Genomic DNA, 23,773 nt, shown 5'->3' with positions numbered 1-23,773 from the left:
GGGGGAAAGGGATCAAGTGTGGAAAGATGTGAGCAATTAAAGACAAGGCAAGAAAGCAAGGAAAAAAGTAATAATCAGAGCATGACAGCAAGGGACAGATATACAAACATAACAGTAGATCAACAGCAGATAAGGCCAGAGATTGCAAAAATGGTTAAAAAGACAGAGAGAGGCATGTGAGGAAAAAGAATTCCATGCCAAACAAACGAGAAAATGAGAGAAAATGAGAATACAATGTAAAAAAAGAGCAAGGACATGATTCCCACCAGCGGGGTGGGAGGGTGGAGCCTCAGCTCGCTGTGAGTGCTGGCTGCTGAGCTCTAGGGATACCATTGTGCAAGCGTCTTAATCTCCCAGTGCACAGGAAGGTCTCCTGCCATCCAACCCCCACAGACATCGGGACCACACACCCTCCCACCCCGATAAACACCCTCCCATGTCAATTGGGATCCCTCCCCCCTTGGACGTCGGGACACCCGCCCCCCCCCACAAACATTGGGATCCTCTCCCCGACTCAAACATCAGGACCCCCCACATGGATATCAGGACTCCCCCTCCCCCTATGGACAGTGTCGTTGGGACAACATTTTAGAGCAGCATATTGCTAGAGCCAAGCACAGAGCAGGCTATTCCAGATATGATAATGCACAAGACAGGATTAATTAATTGCCTCATAGTAAAGGTGTCCCTAAATAGCAGTGATCTTAACATGGTTGAATTTTGTATTCAGTTCAAGGGAGAGTGAAGTGCACCTATGACTTGTGTTTTTTACTTAAGGAAGGGAAAATATAAGGGCATGAAGACAGAATTGGCTAAGGTGAATTGGGAAATTAGTTTCAGCGATCAATCAAAGAAGATGCAGTGGCAAAAATTGAAAGTGATATTCCATAACACTGAGCAAAGATGCATTCTAGATAGAAAGACTCTAGAAGGACATATCATCCATGGCTACCTAAGCATGTTAAATATAGTATCAAATTGAAAGAAAAAGCACACAGATTAGTTGCAGATTGAACAGAATGTAAAAAAACCAAAAATTTTTAAAAGTGAGGGAGAAATTCGAGCATGAGATAAAGCCAGCTGGAAATATTAAAACCAGATAGCAAGGGTTTTTAATCATTATTAAAAAGGAAAAAAATAAGTAAAGTGAGCATCGGTCCCCTTGAAGGTTTCTGAGGAATTAAAGATGGAAAATAAGGAAATAGTGGACAAATTGAACAAATATTTTGCAGCTGTCTTCATAGTAGAGGATACAAATAATATCCCCGATAAGTGTGTACCAAGAGATGAAAAGGAGTGAGGAATTTCAAATAATTACAATCACCAGGAAAAGTGTACTGAGAAAATTATCAGAACTAAAAGCTGACAAGTTGCCAGGTCCTGATGGATTTCATTCTGAGCCTTTGAAAAAGTGGCCGATGAAATAGCAAATGTGTTTGTTTTAATTTTCCAAATTTCCCTAGATTTTGAAAAGGTTCTATCAGATTTGAAAATAACAAATGTAACTTCTCTATTCAAGATTCACTAGGTTCACTAGGCTGATACTGGAGATGAGGGGGTTGGCCTATGAAGAAAGGCTAAATAGACTGGGTCTGTACTTGTTGGAGTTTAGAAGGATGAGGGGGGATCTTATAGAGACATATAAGATAATGAAGGGGATGGACAGGGTAGAGGTAGAGAGATTCTTCCTGCTTAGAAAGGATAGCAGGACTAGGGGACACAGCCTCAAGATAAGGGGGGGGGAGGGCAGTTTAGATCAGAGTTGAGGAGGGACTTCTTCACTCAAAGGGTGGTGAATCTTTGGAATTCTCTGCCCATTGAAGTGGTGGAGGCTACCTCGCTGAATATATTTAAGTCATGGGTAGATAGGTTTCTGATAGACAGGGGAATTAAGGGTTATGGGGAGAAAGCTGGAAAGTGGAACTGATCCACTTCAGATCAGCCATGATCTTATTGAATGGTGGGGTAGGCTCGAAGGGCTGGATGGCCTACTTCTGCTCCTATTTCTCATGTCCTTATGTTAAGATAATTCTTTACTCAGAGAGTGGTTGGGGTGTGGAATGGACTGCCTGCTGTGATAGTGGAGTCTGACACTTTAGGAACTTTCAAGCGGTTAACTGGATAGACACATAGAGCACACCATAATGATAGGGAGTGGGACAGCTTGATCTTGGTTTCCGACAAAGTTCGGCACAACATCGAGGGCCGAAGGGCCTGTACTTTGCTATACTGTGAAGACAGAAATTTGAAAACTTGGAAACATCTATCAGAGAGTAAAGGTTGGAATCTATTATGAGGGAGGTTTTCGCAGAATAGTTAGAAAATGTCAGTGCCAGCAGGCAAAGTCAACATGGTTTCACGAAAGAGAAATCTGAATGGACTAATTCATTGGAATTCTTTGATGAAGTAACAAACAATGTGGATCGTTGTGCATTGCAAACCAAATGCATCTCTGATTGATTAGTAGTAACGTCATCAGAGATATCCGCGGGTTTTTTCCTCTCTTTCATCCTGGGCTGTGAGCCAGCAGCACGTACCTAATAAATCGACTAGCTGGTTAAATCACTCACCTGTTCACTCTTTTATCTTGCTGTGCAAGTAAGCTGACCACAATAATATATAACAGTAAAAGATACAACTTGCGACAAAGTGTGTTTTCCAGCAAGATCGTCAACAAGGACCGGTTTTAGATAAAACTGGTGACAAAAAAGCATTTTCGAAGAACATTGCCAAGAAGGAATCAGCTCAGACCTCGACCTGGTATTCAGGAACAGTTTCTAGAAGACTGCGCCACCATCAATTGCATTACCGTAGAACTGAGTTTGGGAATCGGGAATGAGCAAGGACCAGGAGAAGGGATTACTTCATAAAGTTAAAAGATAATACTCCGGAATGATCCAAACACTTCTTCCTCTCAATCCCGACCCTGGAGAGATGGAAAGTTGGAGCGGGGAAAAAAAATTGTAAGCCAATGAATCCGCTGCAAAAGAAGTCGAAGTGAACCAGTAAGTGCACCAAAAATAAATAAATCTTTTCAGAAGTCGAGGAAACTATTAGAATTAGTGATTAGACAGTTTGTTTTTAAATTTAGTTTATTTACCAGTAAACCTGGGGAGACTTTTCTGAACTAAGAGTCCTTGCAAATTGTAGGCTGCAATCGGAGAGAGAGAGCGAAAGACTGCATTTTTTTTAAAGGGAAAGCTACTGTTCAATAAATAAAGTTATATTAATGAAACCAAACCAAAAAATGTTTTGGCTTTGATTGGTGATTGTATGTTTTTTAAAAGCTGTTGTCCCCCCAAAAAAACTTCAAATTTCAAGAAACAACAGAAGAAAGAATACGAATTGAAGAGGAAGAGAAAAAGAAATAAGCGGGGAGGAAGTTAAAGAAATACTGTGACCTAAGAACCAGCAACTATAAGGGCGGGTAAAAGTGGCATGATGGAAGCGTCATTGAAGATGTGGCATACTTCCCAAGAGAGATTTCAATATTATCTTGCAGCAAACAGGATTCTGGATGAACTTAAAGTTAAACTATGTTTAATGCAATAGGTCATAAAACCTATATGCTACTGCAGAGTCTTGTCCATCTTGAGAAGCCTGACGGAAAAACTTACAAGGAATTGTCAGAGATTCTCGAAAATCATTTTTTGCCTAAACCACCAATAATTGTTGAAAGATTCAGATTCCATTGATGGAGTGAGGAATATATTGCAATTCACAGCAATATTTTGAAGGATAACAAAGAACAGTGAGTTCGGCCCGACCCGCGAATCTGTGAGATGGACTTGTTTGTGGACTTCGAAATGAAACAATTCAAAGATGATTGCTCACTGAAATTTCTTTAACACTATATAGCTTGCTGGTGAGAATGTGGTGTCTGTGGAATTGGTCATGAAAGAAGCTCCCCAAATTGGAACTGGAGTCAATATAAGAAGGTAACTGACAAAAAGAAAACTCTTAACATGCAGGCATGCCATAGGTGTGCTCAGATGGGGCACTCTCCATATGAAAGTTGGAGCAGGAAAAATAAATGTAGAAGCTGTGTCAAAAAAGGCCATATAATAAATACATGTAGGATTTGACAGATTTCTGAAACGTCAAAAGTGTGCAAACACAAGAACACATCAAGAGCTACAAACTGTTCCACCAACTATTCATTAAATATCGTAATGATTTAGATGAGGGAATTAAATATATCTCTAAATTTGCAGATGACACAAAGCTGGATGGGAGGACGAGCTGTGAGGAGGATGTAGAGATCTTTGTGTGATTTGGGCAAATTAGGTGTGTGAGCAAATAATTGGCAGATGCAGTATAATTTGGATAAATGTGAAATTATCCACTTTGTTAGCAAAAATAGGAAGGCAATTCTGACCTGAATGGCCATAAATTAAAAGATGTGAATGTGCAACAAGATCTGGGTGCCCACATACACCAGTCATTGAAGGTAAGTATGCAGATGCAGCAGACAGTAAAAAAGGCAACTGGTAAGTTAACCGTCATAGCCAGAGGATTTGAGTATAGGAGCGGGCTTGCTTTGATACAATTACATGGGCCTTTGGTGAGGCCTTATCTGAAATATTGTGTGCACTTTTGGTCTCTTTATCTGAGGAAGGATGTTCTTGCTCCAGAGAGAGTGCAAAGAAGGTTTAACAGACTGATGCTGGGGTGTTGGAACTGATTTATGAAAAGAGATTGGCTTGGTTAGGATTGTATTCAGTGGAGTTTAAAAGAATGAGAGGGCAATCTCATTGAAACCTATAAAATTCTAACAGGGCTAGACAGGATAGATGCCAGAATGGATGTTCCCAATGCTGGGAGTAACCAGGCCAGGGACATAAGAACATAAGAAATAGGAGCAGGAGTAGGCCATCTAGCCCTTCGAGCCTGCCCCGCCATTCAATAAGATCATGGCTGATCTGAAGTGGATCAGTTCCACTTTCCCGCTTTCTCCCCATAACCCTTAATTCCCTTGTCTGTCAAAAACCTATCTACCCGTGACTTAAATATATTTAGCGAGGTAGCCTCCACCACTTCAACAGGCAGAGAATGCCAGAGATTCACCACCCTTTGAGTGAAGAAGTTCCTCCTCAACTCTGATCTAAACTGCACCCCCATCCCACCCCCCCCTCCCGTATCTTGAGGCTGTGCCCTCTAGTCCTGCTATCCTTTCTTAGTGGGAGGAATCTCTCCACCTCTACCCTATCCATCCCTTTCATTATCTTATATGTCTCTATAAGATCCCCCCTCATCCTTCTAAACTCCAACAAGCACAGACCCAGTCTATTTAGTCTCTCTTCATAGTCCAACCCCCTCATCTCCGGTATCAGCCTAGTGAACCTCCTCTGCACTCCCTCCAAGGCCAAAATATCCTTGCGCAAGTGCGGCGACCAAAACTTCACATAGTACTCCAGCTGCGGCCTCACCAGTGCCCTGTACAGTTGCAGCAAGACCTCCCTGCTTTTATATTCTATCCCCCTCGCTATAAAGGCCAGCATCCCATTCACCGTCTTGATCACCTGCTGCACCTGCAGACTGGGTTTTTGCGACTCATGCACAAGGACCCCCAGGTCCCTCTGCACCGTAGCTTGCTGCAGCTTTTCGCCCTTTAAATAGTAATCCCTCCTACTATTATTTCTGCCAAAGTGGATAACCTCACACTTGCTAACATTGTACTCCATCTGCCAAGTCCTCGCCCACTCACTCAGCCTATCCAGATCCCTCTGCAGACTTTCCACACCCTCCATGCAATTTGCTTTTCCACTCATCTTCATGACGTCAGCAAATTTTGTCACCCTACACTCAGCCCCCTCCTCCAGATCATCTATATAAATGGTAAATAACTGAGGCCCCAGCACCGATCCCTGCGGCACTCCACTAGTCACCAACCGCCAGTCAGAATAGCACCCGTCGATACCAACTCTCGGCCTCCTATTAGACAACCAATCCTCTATTCACGCTAACACCTTACCCCCAACTCCATGCACCCTAACCTTCTGAAGCAACCTTTTGTGAGGCACCTTATCAAACGCCTTTTGAAAATCTAGAAACACCACATCCACCGGTTCCCCCGTGTCTACCGCACTAATCACATCCTCATAGAAATCCAATAAATTCGTCAAACACGACTTCCCCTTAACGAATCCGTGCTGCATCTGCTGTATCAAACCATTCCTTTCCAGGTGCCTCGCTATTTCTTCTTTGATGACGGATTCAAGCATTTTTCCAACTACAGACGTTAAACTAACCAGCCTATAATTCCCTGCCTTTTGTCTGCTACCTTTTTTAAACAGCGGTGTAACATTAGCCATTTTCCAATCTTCCAGCATTTCCCTGGAATCCAGCAAATTTTGGCAAATAATCACTAAGGCATCCACTATCACCTCTGCCATTTCCTTCAGAACCCTGGGATGCATTCCATCCGGTCCTGGGGACTTGTCCACCATCAGTCCCATTAGTCTATCAAGCACTACCTCTTTAGTGACAGTAATCGCATTCAAGCCCTCAACTCCTACCATCCTTCCATCTTTAATATCCAGCAAGCTATTTGCGTCCTCCTCCGTGAAGACCGAGGCAAAAAACTTATTTAAGGCCTCAGCCATTTCCTCATCTCCCACCACTAAATCCCCCCTCTCATCCTCTAAGGGTCCAACATTCACTCTAGCCAGCCTCCTCTTTTTTATATATTTGTAAAAACTCTTACTGTCCTTTTTTAGATTTAGTGCTGGTTTAGCTTCATAGTCTATCCTTCCTTTCTTTATCAACTTCTTAGTCACAGTCTGAGGATATAGGGTAGCCTGTCAGCACATGGATGTGTAAAAATTTCTTCACCCACAGAGTGGTCAGCCTATGAAATTCGCCACTACGGAAAGTAATTGAAGCCAAAACATTGAATGTTTTCAAGAAGCAGTCAGATCTAACACTTGAGGCAAAGGGGATCAATGGATGTGGGGGAAAGGTGGGATCAGACTAAAGAGTAGGATGATCAGCCATGATCATAATGAATGACGGAGCAGGCTCAAATGGCTGAATGATCGTCTCCTGCTCCGATTTGCTGTGTTTCTATATTTTAAATGTCTGATAAAGATGAAAATTTCCAAAACCATACCATTTTCCAGAAGATTCAAGAACTTAAACAAGCCATCCTAGCCATACAGGGGGATACACAATTTGGATTTATCCAAAGTTAAATAGGAAATAAGTAAAGATGAAAGTAGATATGGGGGCAGCTGTATCACTCATCTCAGAAAACATATATATAATCAGAAGCCCAAACATCTACCACTAAACCCATCAAATGTAATCCTGCAAAGTTATACAAAGGAGATTATTCCACTGAAGGGATATGTCATGGTTTTGGTAAGAAGCTAATGATCAATCAGCAGAATTGCCACGACACGTAGGAAAATTTGTTTGACTCTTTGGGAGCAGTTAACCAATTATTTGATGATAGAAACACACGATAAAAACTTCTGGAAAAATATGGGAAGATGTTTCAAAATACTTTAAGGTCCATGATTGAATCGAAGCAAGACTCAAGATCAAACTGATAGCATCCATAGATGCTTAAAGACAAGAACTGTGCTACATTCAATTAAACCGAAAGTAGGAATGGACAAGAGAAGCTAGTAATTGAAGAGTGATTGAACCTGTAACCATGAGCAATTGGGCAACTACAATCATCCCTTTCATTAAAACAAATGGTTCTATAAGAATTTGTAGTGACTTTAAGATGACAATAAATCCAGTGCTGTCTCAATCAGTACCCCTTAACATTAATTAAGAACCTATTTGCTGGATTGTCTGAGTCAGCAGGTCAGTAAGTGGGACTTGTCCCAAGCATACCTCCAAATGAAGGTGGCAACTGAATCACAGCTACTGCAATTTGGTTAATTCACAACTGCCTTTGGATGACTAGGGATGAGCAGTAAATGCTGGCCAACCGGTGATGCCCATATCCCACAAATGAATTAAAAATGAAGAGATTGCCAGTTCAGGACAAAACTGAAGGTGCTGCTTAAGGAACAGTGGTGAGTTCAGGCAGTGTATCTTGTTAATGGTACATATGGTTATCATTGTTCGTCAGTGGTGGAGAGATGGAATATTTGTGGTGGGGCAGCAATCTTTGCCCTAGATGCTGTCAAGCTTCTTGATGTTGTTCATTAGAATTGCATTCATCCAGGCAAGTGGAGAGTATTCCATTACATCCCTGATTTGTGCCTTGTAGATGATGGAGAAGCTTAGGTGAGTCAGGCTGGTGAATTATTCGCCACAGGATTTCTAACTATTGACTCTGGTGGCCACAGTATTTATGTGGCTAGTCCAGTTTAGTTTCTGGTCAATGGTTAACCTCCACCCCAAGATGTTGATAGTAGTGGATTCAGCAGTGGTTATGCCACTGAAAGACAAGGGGTGATGGTTAGATCCTTTCTTGGTGGAGATGGATATAGCCTGGCTCATGTGGTGTGAATGTTCCTTACTACTTGTCAGCCCAAGCCTGGATATTGCTGCTTGCATTGTCACATATAGGAAGGAGGAGAAGATTGCAACAATGGCACCAAGCTCACCAAAGTGAGAAGCAGGGTCCACTCCCATCACAGAGGATGTGACGGCACCCAAGACTGAGCATGTAAAGTCTTTTCTGCAGATGAGCGAGGGATAGTCTTGCTGATGCCTCCTCAGTGATCTGGTAGCTCAGAACTGCCATAAGTTGCAGGAGTTGACACCATGGGGATTGGGAGAACATCCATTGCCAATGGCTATGAGTGTCACCACCTGTCTTAACTTCTGTATGAATGGCTCCTTCCAGGGCTTCATTGAGAGCTCTGGAAGGTCTCACAAACCTTCATGCACAAGTACAGGCAGGAGTTAACAGATGTACTTTTAGCGAAGGCCCACAATCATGTTGACTTCACTAGAGATCAAGCAGATCAGGACGTCAGAGCACTGGTGTTTACTACCATTTTTAGATCACGCAGGTGCAGAGTGATGCAATGAGACAATGCGACAGTGCAGGCTCCTTGGAGTCTCGCCCCTTGCTGCCTCATACCCATGCACACACACACATGCACATACCCATACCCACCCCCAAGGCCATAGACATCTGTGTTTTGCTCTCCTTCTGGCCCTGTAGGAGACACAAGGTGCTAACTATGATGATTAGAAATGAGGCAACTCAGACTGGTATCAGCATAACCAACTCTATAGGTGTGACCGGTTGTATAGTCACAGCATGCATTGGCACAAGTTTCCTTCATGTCCTTCGCGTGAAGGTAGAGTTATCAAATAGTCCTGCTCTTCACAACCTCTAGTTTTTTTAAAGTCAAAGTTTATTTATTAGTCACAAGTAAGGCTTACATTAACACTGTAATAAAATTACTGTGAAATTCCCCTAGTTGCCACACTCCAGCACTGTTCAGGTCAATGCACCTAACCAGCACATCTTTCAAACTGTTGGAGGAAACCAGAGCACCCAGAGGAAACCCACGCAGACATGGGGAGACCATGCAAACTCCACTCAGACAGTGACCCAAGTCAGGAATTGAACCAGGTCCTTGGCACTGTGAGGCAGCAGTGCTAACCAGTGTGCTACTATGATGCCCACATTTTGCCATTTTCCATGGACCACTGCAATGGCATCCTTGCAATAAGCAGTGCTGACTTATCCATTGGAGTTAGGCGGCCATGTCTGTCATGCCACCACCATTCTAAGAGCTTTCACAAGAGTTTTTCACCCTCTTTTCCTGCAGGTTTGGAGAAAATGTTGCATGGATAACCTGCATCAGCTATTCCAACTTGACATCGACAGGAGCCATTAACCTAATCAATGATGCCTCCTTCTCAATTGCATCCATGTGTGAGAGTAGCTGACTTCTCAGTGATGTATCTGGCCACTTGCTGTGACAGTGTTCAGAATAACTATAGATTATGAGTTTTCTCAGTGCATGATTGCTGCTGCATACAGAGTTGGAGGCCTGTCATCTGGGTGTTGCTTACCATGGCAGTGCTCCAGAACCTATCAGGTCATGTAAACTTTTCCAACATTAAACCCACATCCTTCTGGTCACCCCCTCCTGCTGATCCGTTGCCACCTCAATGCAGACCCATTTTGTGTCTGTCAATAGATTGCCAGGCTCCAGGAACAATATCTCACATCTCTTGGCAATTATCTTGGTTAAGGCCTTAAGACAGGCATCTGAGATTGTTGGTGTAACCTATTGATTGCCAGCCTGTGCCAATGCTAACCCTCGTCAGAAAAAGGCAAGCCCAGACATGGCCCTTGGTTACTGGCTCCCACGCCCAGGTTTCTTCTGGCACCACTAATGAAGTGCCAAACTTACCCCCAGGCCAATTAGACCTTTTGCTTTTGAAAATCATGTCCCTTCACTGATGTGGGATCCAGGCACAAAAAATGGTGTAGTTCTCAACCAGGGATAGATAATCCAGCCCATTGTCATGAGACATTTCTTTTCAATGCACAAATTAACATTTCATGCTTCTGAGACAAATGAAACTTTAAATGACTACATCCCGCTCTAAATTGGATATATGATCACATAAATGACATTCCTCTGACTATAAGTCATTCACAATAAACAGCCACAAAACCTTCTCCTCAGGAACAGTAATAGGCTTAATAATTGGAACTGTTCTGTCTGTTCCTCTATCACAGGTAAACATTACATTATTAAAGCACTTTATACAGCTCTTTCTTTCATTTAACACTGCATTCAATAAATTGTCAATCTCCTTGTTCTAAAATTCAAGAGACTGCCCTTAATTCACTTTGTTTTTGGTTCACATAAATTTTACTTCTGAATGAAAAGAACATGGACTCTATAGGACAACAAGCTTCTCAGAAGTGTGTTGAGATTAATGAAGTTATGGATACAGCTAGAAAAATTGAATAATTTCTTTTCGACTGGATTTTCAAGGGAACAGAATAGTTCAGCAAAATGGGTGCTTTAAGATAATTAATATGGGGGATATAATAAAATTGCTGTATATGTAGGGTTGGTACAATATCTGAAAGGATAAAATTCCTGGGCCAAATGGGATTTATTCTCAGGCTCTTAGGGATCTCAAAGGAGTGCTGGCAGACTACAGTCAGAAATATTTAGATTTCATTGGATAAAAAGAGTAATGCAGGAGAATAGCAAATATAATCTAATTTAAAACATAATCGCAAGTGAATCTGGGAACTATAGGCCAGTTATACCAGAGAAACCTTATTGACGTGCTGCTAGAATATTCCAGAATTGTCTGATAAGTCTGCAGATTTGCAAATGGGAAGTAATACTAATTTAATAGGATAGTTTAAGAAAAGTAAATGAGGTTATGGATATTGCAGATGTAATTTACTTGGATGTTGGTAAACATAGTGCAGTACATAGGGAAATGCTGCATTGTTGGAGATGCTGCCTTTCAGATGAGCTGTTGAAACAAGCCCTCTTGGCAGGACATAAAGATCCCATGGCACAATGTCAAAGAAGAGCTATGGATTTCTCCCCGTGTCATGGCCAATATTTATCTCTCAACATCTAGAAACAGATTATCTTGTTGTCAGTGTTTGTGGGAGCTTGCTGTATATAAATTGCATGTTATATTTTCTGCATTACAATTGTGATTGCAATTCAAAAGTACCTCGGGGGTTGTCAAGCACTTTGACACACCCTTAGGTTGCGAAAGGCACTGTACACTTATTTTTGATTAGGTGTCTCATGGAAAACTATCTGAGAAAATTAGCCAGCTTGGTGTTGGGTGAAACGTAATGAGATGGATAAACTTTTAACTATGTGACAGGAAACCGAGGATTTGAATAATTTCAACTTTTCTGAATGGAGAGTGGCGAATAATCGGGTCCCATGAGCTATGAGGCTGGGATCAAACTCTTAAACATTTTCATAAATGATCACTTTCATAAATAAAAGAGGGTGTTAGTAGTTTTATCTCAAAATTGTGGTAGCCAATTATAAAAAGCAGTTTAATAGAGTTGAAGATGTGGACAAGCTATAGGGACATTTAGACACACAGGGAAGAGGGCATAATTGGCAGATGCAATTTAATGTAAATAAGTATAAAGTCATATGCTTGGAGATGCACTTTTTAAAAATTCTTAGATGGGATGTGAGCATCACTAGCAAGGCCAGTACGTGTTATCCATCCCTAATTACCCTTGAACTGAGTGGTTTGCTCGGCCATTTCAGGGGGCAGAAGAACAAACCACATTGTAGGCCAGACTGGATAAGGCCAGTAGATTTCCTTCCCTTAAAGGGCATTACCAAATCATAAGGGTTTGTACCTCAATCGATGATATCTTCATGGCCACCATTACTGAAACGAGCTTTCAATTTTGCATGGTGGCATAGTGGTTGGCACTGCTGCCTCACAGTGCCAGGGACCTGGATTCAGTTCCTGGCTTGAGTCACTGTCTGTGCGGACTCTGTTCATTCTCCCCGGGCCTGTGTGGGTTTCCTCCGGGTGCTCCAATTCCCTTCCACAGTCCAAAAGACATAGCAATGGCCATGCTAAATTCTCCCTCAGTGTGCCTGGACAGCCACCGGAGTGTGGCGACAGGGGAATTTTCACTGTGACTTCTTTGCAGTGTGAATGTAAGCCTACTTGTGACACTAATAAATAAACTTTAATTCCAGATTTTAAATTCCATTAAAAATCTGGAATTTTTTTCAGATTTCCATCTGCCATGGTACGATTTGAACCCATGTTTCCGGAGCATTAACCTGGGTTTCTGTTTCTAGTTTAGTGACATCATCACCACTAGAAACTGTCACCCCAAGGCGGATAGTTATGGGAAGGGGAAGGCAGTGTGGTGAGGAGGTGGGAGGAGACAGTGCATGGTATTGGCAGGAATAAATCAGGAAAGGAATCTTGGACTCAATAACAGATACATTTCCTAAGGCATCATACTAATATTTGGCTCTTGTCAAAAAACAAATGGAACATAGGGTTTTATAAAATGTAGAATAAAGTTCAGACCAAAGCTGGTTATTCCGCTACTGTACAGAATGGATCAGCTTGCCCCTGGAGTATTCTGAGCAATTCTGCAACCCTCATTTGAAGAAGGATGTAGCTGAACAAAAATAGAGAAGAGCTTCTAAAATGCTTTGATGACTCGACAAAAAACTCACTAAGCAGAATAGATTCACTCTACAGTTCCATTATAGAGGAGAAAATAAGAGGCTTATGATGACAGTATTGAAGTGACTTTTAGAAGCTCAGTGATATCATCATAGAATCTCTACAGTGCAGAAGGAGGACATTCGGCCCATTGAGTCTGAACCGACTCTCTGACAAAGTATCTTACCTAGGTCCTCACTCTCATCCTATTCCTGCAAACCCCACACAATGACTAATCCATCTAAACTAGACATTTTGGAATACTAAGGGGCAATTTAGCATGGCCAATCCACCTCACTTGCACATTTTTGGACTGTGGGAGGAAACCAGAGCACCAAGAGGAAACTCATGCAGACACAGGGAGAATGTGAAAACTGTTGGTAGATTAATTAAGGAACTTAGATTTGGCATGGGATAGCTGAACAAGAAGTACAATTAAAGGCTAAAAGGGGTAGATTAAGATGAGATAAAAAAAAGTATGACTTCTTGGAAAGGATAGTAAGTTTTGGAATAATTTATTTACAAAGGATGGTTGGAGAAGCAACAAAGTTAGATCACTTCAAGGTCAAATTAGATAAGTCTCTTGATGGGAAGGAAATTGGCTGCAACTGCTAGAATGGTTAGATGACATGGCCTTTTCCAGTCTTGGAATTTTCATTCTGCTTATGTTTCCCTGCAATGGGATTTTTTTAAAAAACCTCCCATTTTAAGTGCTGTCATTGATGTTAATACTACAAGGTTCATTATAAAGTTCAAGTGGCTCATTTCTGGCTCAATATTAACGTTTATGCTTCCAAATGGTTGGCTAACACTGTAATCGGTGGATCTATTATTCCAGCATAAATGGAAAATAGAGCCTTTAGTGCCCACCAAGAGAAACCTGAAGCCCATTGTCTAATTTAGATCAACATCTTTTTAAAACATCTATAAATCAAAATTGTATTTTTTATCTTTTATCTCAATGGGCCAAATGGCCTTCTCCGCACTGTAGGGATTCTATGGATTCTATGATTCACCGATTAGACAGGGTGTTTGTGCTGGAAAGTCCCCAGACAGAACAGGCTGTTGAACGATCACATCTGGATTGGAGCAAGCTAATGAGTCACTGCATCCTAGTCAGGGAACCTTGTTTTCTTTATCAACCCCTTTTCTTAAACTGCTTATTACTGTGAACAATATGAATGATCATGGTAGGAAATTAGAAGGAAGCAAACTCTTCATAAAGATATTTCCATTCCTTTTCAACACCATCAACAAAGCTATCTAAATTCAAAAGTTGCAGTTGAGGCTTATATTTGTAAAAGCACCTCAATGTGGACAGATGAACCTTAATTATCAGACCAACCTTGAAGCAGCTATAGAGATTTCTCAATTTGCTTATTTTTCAACCTTCAGAAAAGAGACAATTTTAAATCCAGAATAGAATAAGAATTTGAAGGAACTATAGAAACAAAATCTAATATGTGGGTGTTTGAATTATCTGGCATTGTATCGTTCATGATGCTAAACTGCAAGTCAATTGTAATTTCTTACTCATTAAGATCATAAGACCATAACATGTAGGATCAGATGTAGGCCATTTGGCCCATTGAGTCAGCTCCACCATTCAATGAGATCATGACTGATCTGATATGACAATCCTCAACTCCACTTTATCCCCATAACCCTTGTTTCCTTTACTGATTAAAATCTGTCTATCTCAGGCTTGAACATATTTAATAACACAGCCTGTATAGCTCCCTGCGGTAAAGAATTCCACAGATTCACTATCTTCTGAAAGAAGAAATTTTTCCTAATCTCAGTCTTCGTCGGGTGACCTCTTGTTCTGAGATTATGCCGTCTGGTCCTTGACTTCCATAAGGAAAAACAACCTCTCAGAATCTACCTGTCAAGCCCTCCTGAGTTGTCTCAATAAGATTGCTTCTCATTCTTCCGAACTCCAATGTGTACAGGCTCAATCTTCTCAACCTCTCCTCGTAAGAAAATACATCCATACCCAGGATAAACCTATTCAATCTTCTCTGGACTGCAACAAGAATGATATTAATGGACATATTGTAAAGGCCCAAGATTCACCATTGAGTTCGTTGCTACTGACAGCGGAAGCACCATCGAAACTAATTTATTCTGCACTTGACCGGCATGTCTATGATCTCCAGTGAGATGATAGAATAAGTTCATAACAATACAACCAATGTCAAAATGATACGAATATTGGCAATCAATCTGCTAATTTATTTGCAGAATATATTACTTCAAAAGCTTTCGGGAATGAGGTGTATTTTAATCAAAAAGTGATATTTCAGAATTTGGCTCAAGCAACATTTTGACTTAATGGAGATTCATTACAAAATAATTTTGCAAAATGAAAAAAGCACTACATTGCCAAGTCATAAGTATCCAACATTGCAATGGCTATTGACCACACAGTTTTATACAAATCCCATTTTGTAGCAGCTTAAAAAAGCAAATATGAATGCTGACAACTATGCTGTGTAACGCTGGTTTGACACCTGGACTCATAATCTTACAAGGCCTCTTTAAGTCTTTGTATGTAAGCAATGTAACAAATATAACATCAACTGTAGCTTGATGATACAACTTTTTTCTAAATTTCCGATGATTGTTGGGTCAGGTACCACTCCAGGGACGTGGCGACTTGGAAGACTTTTCACGTGGACAAACCCACTGTTCAAGGACCCGAGCACAAAATCTGTCGGGTGCTCCACTGCTATACTGAAGGAACTTCTGGGTGAGATGTTAAACCGAGGTCCTGTCTTCCCAGTGAATTGGATATAAAAGATCCACTGGCAATGTTTTGAACAAAAACAAAATGATAGTTTCCCCTGAGTATCCTGACCAAACTAAAACTGAGGTTTGTGGAACTTTGCTGTGCTCAAACTGACTGCTACATTTTCTACTTTACAACAGTGACTACACTTCAAAAGTACTTCAGTGGCACTTCTGGATGTCTCTGGGTTGTGGAAGGTGCTGTATGGATTTTCCTTTAATTACGTTTGGCTCCATCCTAAAACATAATTGGTTCAGCCATCAATACTATTGTATGACAGATTAATATATTTAATGCCTCGAAAACTGGTTCAGACAGAATTCAAGGTATGTTTATATGATGTATAATTTGGGTGTAGCTGAAATAAAAGATGTGTTGTTTTGACTGATAGGCTGGGCTGAGATTAGTACTGAGTCTGATAAAGTAGTAAACAGGCAAGGTTGGGCAGGTTTGGAGGTGTTCTGAATGATTGATTTGACAGATTTTGTTTCTGGGTGTGTTGATATAATTGACAGGTCATGTTAGGTAAGGCATGAGAATGATAGACAATGAACAGCTTACAACTGGATGGAATGTATGTAACTTCATGCATCTGGAATATAAACTGTAGGTGCATTTTTTTTTACATGTGGACATCTGCAATCTGTAGTGTAGCAAGCCAGAGGCTTGGACTAATAATCTAAAACATCTGAATTCAAATTCCCCCATGGCATTTTGGGAATTTGAATTCAGTTTTGCTTTAAATCTCAAACTGAAAAGCTGGTATCATCAGAAGTGGCCGTGAACTTATCAGATTATTATAAAAATTCAACTGGCTCCATCACATCCAGCAGTAATGGAGTACTTCAGCCCATGGAGCTTGAATCTTAATTGCATTCTGAAGTTTAGCAAACCATTCAGTTGGGTAAGACAATAAAGACAATCACCAACTTTACAGGACATCCAGAGATGGGCAGTAAATGCTGACGAAATCAAAATGCTCATGTCCTGAGAAAGAGGAAAAAATGTACAGCAAGCACTTGGGCAAACAGAAAGTATTGGCTTCAGTCTGGATCATAACCTCCCCAGTTAGTGTATATGAGAAGATTCTCTATCCAGGGATATTTTAAGTAAACATGAATAGAATGAGTCCAACCTTTATAACAGTTGATGGTATCCTGTAAATTTGCCATCTGTGAAACATTATCTGTACATAATCTATCATCTAAACAGCACATATCACATGCAGTACATTGTATTGCTCAATTGTTTGGTCATGTAAAAATACTATCAATTAATTTTGTTTTTATATATGTGTGTATATGTCAGCTAATCAAGGGAAAAGTAACTATTGGTTTTGTACTTGGATCAATAGACTGGAAACAGTGTCTATAGTTATGACCGTGTAGGTAAGTGCTTTGGGGTGAATATGAACTTGACTAACAGACTAAGAGTAGACCCTGCCGTGATGCTGAATGTTTTGATATAGGCAGTAATGACTGGCAGAGAGATCTTAGGGTAAGAAAGAATGATTGCTGATGACTATCTGGAGTCATGGTGAGAATAGAATAGACATGACTATGATCGACAGACTGGGATTATATTAGGACTTGGATATGTCTAATTATGACTGGTGATGGCAAAGAGATGGAGGTACATAGATGCTGATTGACAGAATTGAGTTTAGATGGGTTTTGGATGCAGATGATAATGCAAAAAGAAGGATTAGTGTTGAAACAGAATATTTCTGATTAGGGTTGACAAACCACAGATAGACAAGGAGTGAGATGTGTCATGTTATGATAAGAGACAGGATAGGTGAAAATGGAATGGATATGGTTATTAGAAAAACACCAGGGTAAAGTAAAATTGGATCAGCAGATTATAAATATGTACTGGAATCTTCCATCTCTTCAAAATTAATCTCCTTTAAGCCCACCCTATTATAACCTTTTTCTACACATAATATAAAACTTCCATCTTTCTTTCATATGATATGTAAAATGTGCAGATTAAAGTTGTCAAGCACCTGAGGTCATTATGTTCAGTGTAGTTGCTAGAGTTCCGGAGGTCATCAAATATCTTAATGAAGTACAGAACTGGATTGAATCAGTTCTCAGACATGGTGCTAAAGCCATTTGTTCCATAAAGCAGCAATAAAGAAATCACTAGGTAGAAAAGAAGCTACTGAGATACCTTTACAATGGGGACCCATAAAGGAACATTTCTGTGACTAAAGTGACGGCAGTTAACAATAGAAAATTTAAACTTTGTTAACTCCCAGCCCAAAAGCTCTCCAAATATAAAGAAAATAAATGAAATATTATATAAGAAAAAACATTGGAACTCTGTTTCAGCTTGTGACATGCTTAAGAGTTAGATGATAGTTAACCATTTAAGTGTTGCTCTTATGGTTTACAAGGACTTTTAAATCTCTAGAGTATGTTTTTTTCCTTAAACGTAGCCTCAACTATACCAATTTCCTTGATATAGTCATTTGTTCTTTTGTGTTTGTCATGAATTACATTTCAAATTGCAACTGCTAATATAAGAACTGTAAGTCTTTTGATGCAGATGTGAATAAAGAAAATGGGTGTATTTTATTAAAGAGAATAATGAAGGCAAGGAATGAAATACAAATGTGAAGTCAGTGGTGACACAAATACAAACACTTATAACTTATTTTTGATATTATCCTATATGTGTTTTAATTGCTTGACAAAGTTGGGAAATTAATAGTACTTATAACTGCATTTATAGGCTGTGTATAGTAGACATAATTAGCTGCCTGTTGTAGAACACAAGATGGATTATTACATCTCATTAACAGTCAAAGATACTAAAGGAGTTAGACTATAAGATTATGATGAATAACATTGGTTAAGGTCAAGTTGAAAATATTAGATTATGTTTGACAGAGAGGGGTTTGAATCACTGTGAAATTGAATGGATAAAGCTATTATCAGCCAGCACAGGAAAATATGTTTGGCACACTCCAGGTTAGGTTAAAATTTCATTTTTCCTTTTCCATAATGAGAATAAAGTGAAGAATATTTGACTGTAAAATGGTAAGGCAGCCTTAGGATGGAAATAGATGTCTGTAAATATGTTTCATATAATGGAGTTAGGATGACAGGCACATCTGATTTTAATTTAGCATCAAAGTGAAAATAGCGACGGATTATTAAATTTTCATTAATAGACTGATCATAAAGTGGAAATTAGAAGTATTGCCTATGAACATACTTCATCAGAGTGTGACTTGGTGTAGACATCATTTATTTCATCACCTGTATGTATCCATTATTCTGTATCCTAATGGCATAATTGTAAGTAGAAGTGTGCGTCTTCTAGGACTATTTAATCACCAGGAATGCCAGGCTGCACTTTGAATGATTCTTTCCTGACAGATGGGGTTTACTGTAGGTGAGCATAATTGACAAAGCTAAAGTTGAAAGAATGATTGACAGATTGGGTTCAAGGTGGAATTGGAAAGTAATTATGATTGACAGATTGAACTTCAGGGTAGAATTAGAATTGTGAATGAATCTTCCTTAGATTTGGGGTTCAGGGTAGAATTTGAAGTATGTAATTATGATTTGTGGGTTCAGAAATCTTGCATGATTATCGACTACCGATTAGATTTTAAGATAATAAAGGGCGGAGGATGGGGTTTTGGTTTAGAAATAATTTTATGTTGCCCAAGTAAAGATTCAGACTGGAAACCGCAGTAGTGATTCTCCCAACTGATTCTGATTCAGTGAAGGATTTAAGTAGTATGATTAGGAAGTTGGGGTCTCATTTCCAATTGGAATAATGTCAATAGGATCGACAGATTGGGATTACCATGAAATTTAAGTGAAAATGATTTGGGTCACTGCATTTGGGGTTCGGGATAGTTAAAGCCCCTTGTCATGATTTCAGTCAACGCTGCATTATCACTGTGACCAGATTGGAGGCTGAGAGGGGAATTGTGTAATTACATTGTCAAATTGTTGATTACACTGACACCATAATACACGCTATGATTAGTAGATTCGTGCTAAGATGTAGGGGGGATCATAACTGCGAGATTGTTTGTAGTGTGGTCTGGGTAAAAGGTTCTCTTCATTGAAATCGGATTTGGGGTGTGCATACACGATTGACGGGGAGTACGTTAGGCTGGGAGTTGTAGTTTCTGCTGCTCTGTTACACGAGGCGGGCTCACGGTCACTGAATTGACATAACAGAGGTTAACCCATGGTCGGTGGTTTTGCTTGCTGGTTTAGTTGATTAGATTACACGTCTTTGATGGTTTCTTAATCACTCAGTATCCGATCGGTGCAGCCTGTGCAGTGAGTTTAGCTAATCGAAGAGGGTTTTGGAGATGTCAGTGATCAGAGATTTCAAGTGATCCATTGCCGTCCAGGGACAGATAGCACCGACAAAAGCAGCTTCGGCTGAAGTTCTTGTAGGGGGGAATCGCAAAGCGCGCAAGTCTCTTGGATTGCTAACATAATACAAGCGATAGAAATCATTTGTGCGTTAACCATCAAGGATAGCCAGCCGAAGTTCATCAACTGACTCTTCCAAACAATCCAGTAAATTATTGATGTGCTTTCCAAATCCTGGGACATGGTAATTCGTAAGTACGGACACAGTCCTCTCATCCATCAATCTTAAAACATATTAGTAACGTTACTCATCAAAACCATATTGATACCACATAATACACAACTTTATTGGTTTGTCACGTCGTAGGGAAGCTAGGATGTCTACGTTATTCTCGGTAATGTATTAGCTCACACTAAATTTTAAAGGTCAGACATTTTATGGATACGGTTTTAGACAAAAAAAAATCTGGTTACAAATTCATTCATGTTGACCATTCTTTCCCATTCGTATTGTTTTCCGGTTGTGACTCGAATTTCTAAATGACTGACTGCTGCTATTGCTGTTGGTTTCTCCAAATAATTGAGAATTTCATGTCAACTTTTTTTCTTTAAATATATAGTGTGTAACCTGATTCGGTTTTGCAGAGCGAGGTTAGTTTTGTTCAACTTTCCAAATTCTAGAATTAAATTTAACTTCGCGTCAAATGCATTTCGGAATTAACAGGTTTCAAAAGACACTCAGGTTGAGAGCTTTGGTCTTCCAAAAAAAAACGCACAATTTAGCTGAAAAGATTATTACGAACTGGTAAGTTTATTGCGTGTGTTACACATGGTCCTGGAATGTTTGGGAACACTGAGTTTCAAACCTGGATCCGTCCCACCGTATCTGCTTGACAGTGTTGTGCATGTATTCCATAGTATAGGTCATTCATACCTGTCTATTTATTGCCAACTATGGAATTAAAATTCTCGGTTTATTTACATTTAACATTGATTATAAAACAAATCAGTTCGAATTCATGTTGTTTTCTCTTATCGACATAAAAAACACAGTTAAAGCTATACATATATAATATCCACATGTGTAATACTTGTCATGAATTATTTTCAGATATTATAGTCCTTACCGGTATATATCCTTGCTTGTCTGCAGCCTCGACTCTCCATACTTTTCTTTTAACTTAAGTTGAAAAACAGAATCAACTATTTATTTTACTTTAACTTTCTGGAGGCATTTTTTTTTCTTGCATTCATGAAAATGTACCCCAGAGGGATACATGACTTTTTTCTCCCCTGTTTGACTACCTGATTCTCACACAAATCGCTGCGGTCGATGTTTTATTTTTAACCCGTGTATTTGTACCTTTAGTATATGTTACTCGCATGTTTAAAATCTATATAGGACAAGTTTATCAACATGCTGAAGAAACAGACGTGAAGGCAAGTTGCGTGTCGGGTTATGTGCAACGTAAATAATTAGAGTTAAAGGTGTTTTGTTTTCTGTAAATATTTCCCGTATGCAAAGTAAATGGGGAATCAGCTCTCGTCCCCCCACCCTCCCCATCCAAAAAAAAGTTGGTGGGGATTATGTTTGAAAGAATCAAATATATCGCTACAAACTGAGACAATTCCAAAAGTTTATATTGGGGGAGTCATTTTTAAGAGAGTGTTTTGAAAGGGAAGGGGTACATGTGTGTGTATAATGTGTGTGAAAATGTTCATCTAATTCTCAGCTCAGAAAGCATTAATAATTTTGTCATTGTGCATGCATTGTTTTTTATTGTCGTTAACAAATGCCCGGCGCCTTCTTATTGATAGATTTCTCTCCTGCTTTCATTTTTCACTCTTCCCAGATGCTGTCAAACTGCAAGGATGAGGCTGCTATAGATTGCATTTGACTTTGCCAGAAGGAGGAGCAGAAGGAGGAGGGGGATCGATGCTCGCTTCTATCGCTTACCCGTGTCTGTGCGAGTGAGACTGAGCCCAGTCCCTCCGGAAAAGCTGCCAGCCACCGACCCGACGGAAAGCAGCAGCAGCTCCGCTCCGCCACTGATCAACACCCGCTCCGGGAGAGAGGAGAGAGAGAGAGGGGGCGAGACTCATAGACAGACAGACAGACAGAGAGGCAGGACCGACAGCTTGCGATCGTCCAGCCGGGGGGGTGGCGTGTCCCTGTGCCAACCCAGCCACCAGCTCCCCCCCCCACCCCCCCGCGACAGACACATCCATACATTATTGTTGCAATATTTAAGATATTGTACAGATAACACCTAGATATCTATATCTCATACACACACACAGACAGCCCGCCATCGCCTCCGCCGAGTACCCCCCTCCCCATCCCCTCCCCTCCCTCACCCCCCCTCCTCCCCTCACCACCTCTTTACACACCTGAAGAAAAGTCAACTTGAAACTCTCACAGCATGCCGCGAAGGAAGCAGCAAGCACCCAAACGGGCTGCAGGTAAACAAACAACTTCTCTCTATCTTACCTCTGTGCCTGTAGTCAGTCACTAGAATTATTCAACGGTCTTGCACTTCTATTTAACAGAAAAGGACAAAAATCTTGCTGTCAAAATGTGTTTGGTGGTGACATAGTGTGCTGGGATTTGGGCAGGAGCCGGGGGGAGGGAGGGGGGGTCTTTCCTCCTTTAATTTTGGTGAGACTTTTTTTTAAGCGCTTGAAGTTTTTGTTATTGTTGTTGTTGGATGTGAATTCTTTTTGATGTGTTTAGCGGGGAGTATGTGTGTGTAAGTCCAGGCTGATGGGGGGGCTTTGCTTGGTCCAGCACAATGTAACCCCGTCTGTCTGTGTGTTTATCCCCTGTCAGTCAGGGAGAATTCAGTCTCTTTTTCTCTTTTTTGCGGGGGAAAAAAAAGATGGATGGGTTGCAATATTTGAGTGTAATCTGATACAATGTTTGCAATGCAAAAGGCGGAGCGGGGGGGTGGGGGGAAAGGTTTGTGATCTTGACGCGCGGTTGAGATCGACAAACTGAAAGGCCGTTTGTAATTGCAATTTGGGAGGACAGTTTAAAAAAAAAGCAACGGGTTGGGTGAGGGGGGGGGGGGACACTTCGCAAAAGCTCTGAGAAAAGAGAGAGCAAGGAAGGGGGGGGGGGTGGCAAAATAAAAATGAGAAAGCCATTTTTGTGGAACTTTTGTAGCTCAAGCCTCCCAGCGCTGAAAAGCATAGTTTTCTTTTAAAAAAAAGAATCAGGAATCTAATCTGGGGGGAAATAAATTGCCTGCTTTTAAACCTTGGCTTTCCCCCCCCTCCTGAGAGTTGTGATATTTGGTGGTGTGGGGCACAGGAATAAAAGTTCATTTTTCATCTGCCGGATCCACCCACTTAACTGGTCTTAAAGTCGATTGCCATCTTTGATTTGACGCGTGATTGATCACCTGTCATGTGGCAGGCTTTGATCTATTCATTCTCGATAAATATCAATAAATCACTCACTATGGCAACGCATGTGCTACTGACGTAA

The 23,773-nt window shown here is 40.6% G+C and overlaps 1 protein-coding gene across 4 annotated transcripts in view; it reads left to right on the top strand.

The window, feature by feature from the left end:
- Nucleotides 1-22,654: 22,654 nt before the first annotated feature.
- tshz2 (teashirt zinc finger homeobox 2) overlaps nucleotides 22,655-23,773 on the top strand; it is a 464,342-nt gene continuing 463,223 nt past the window's right edge. For all 4 annotated transcript variants that reach the window (XM_080205015.1, XM_080205013.1, XM_080205016.1 and 1 more), the window contains exon 1: nucleotides 22,655-22,746. In XM_080205015.1, the coding sequence (XP_080061141.1) occupies nucleotides 22,707-22,746 (40 nt within the window). In that variant the 5' untranslated portion in view covers nucleotides 22,655-22,706. The remainder of the gene's footprint in view (nucleotides 22,747-23,773) is intronic.

This window comes from Carcharhinus amblyrhynchos, chromosome 16 (genome assembly GCF_965287045.1).
Source record: "Carcharhinus amblyrhynchos chromosome 16, sCarAmb.v2.hapA, whole genome shotgun sequence".
Taxonomy (NCBI): Eukaryota; Metazoa; Chordata; class Chondrichthyes; order Carcharhiniformes; family Carcharhinidae; genus Carcharhinus; species Carcharhinus amblyrhynchos.
The sequence above is the reverse complement of the archived record's forward strand: the minus strand, read 5'-3'. Positions and strand labels throughout refer to the sequence as shown.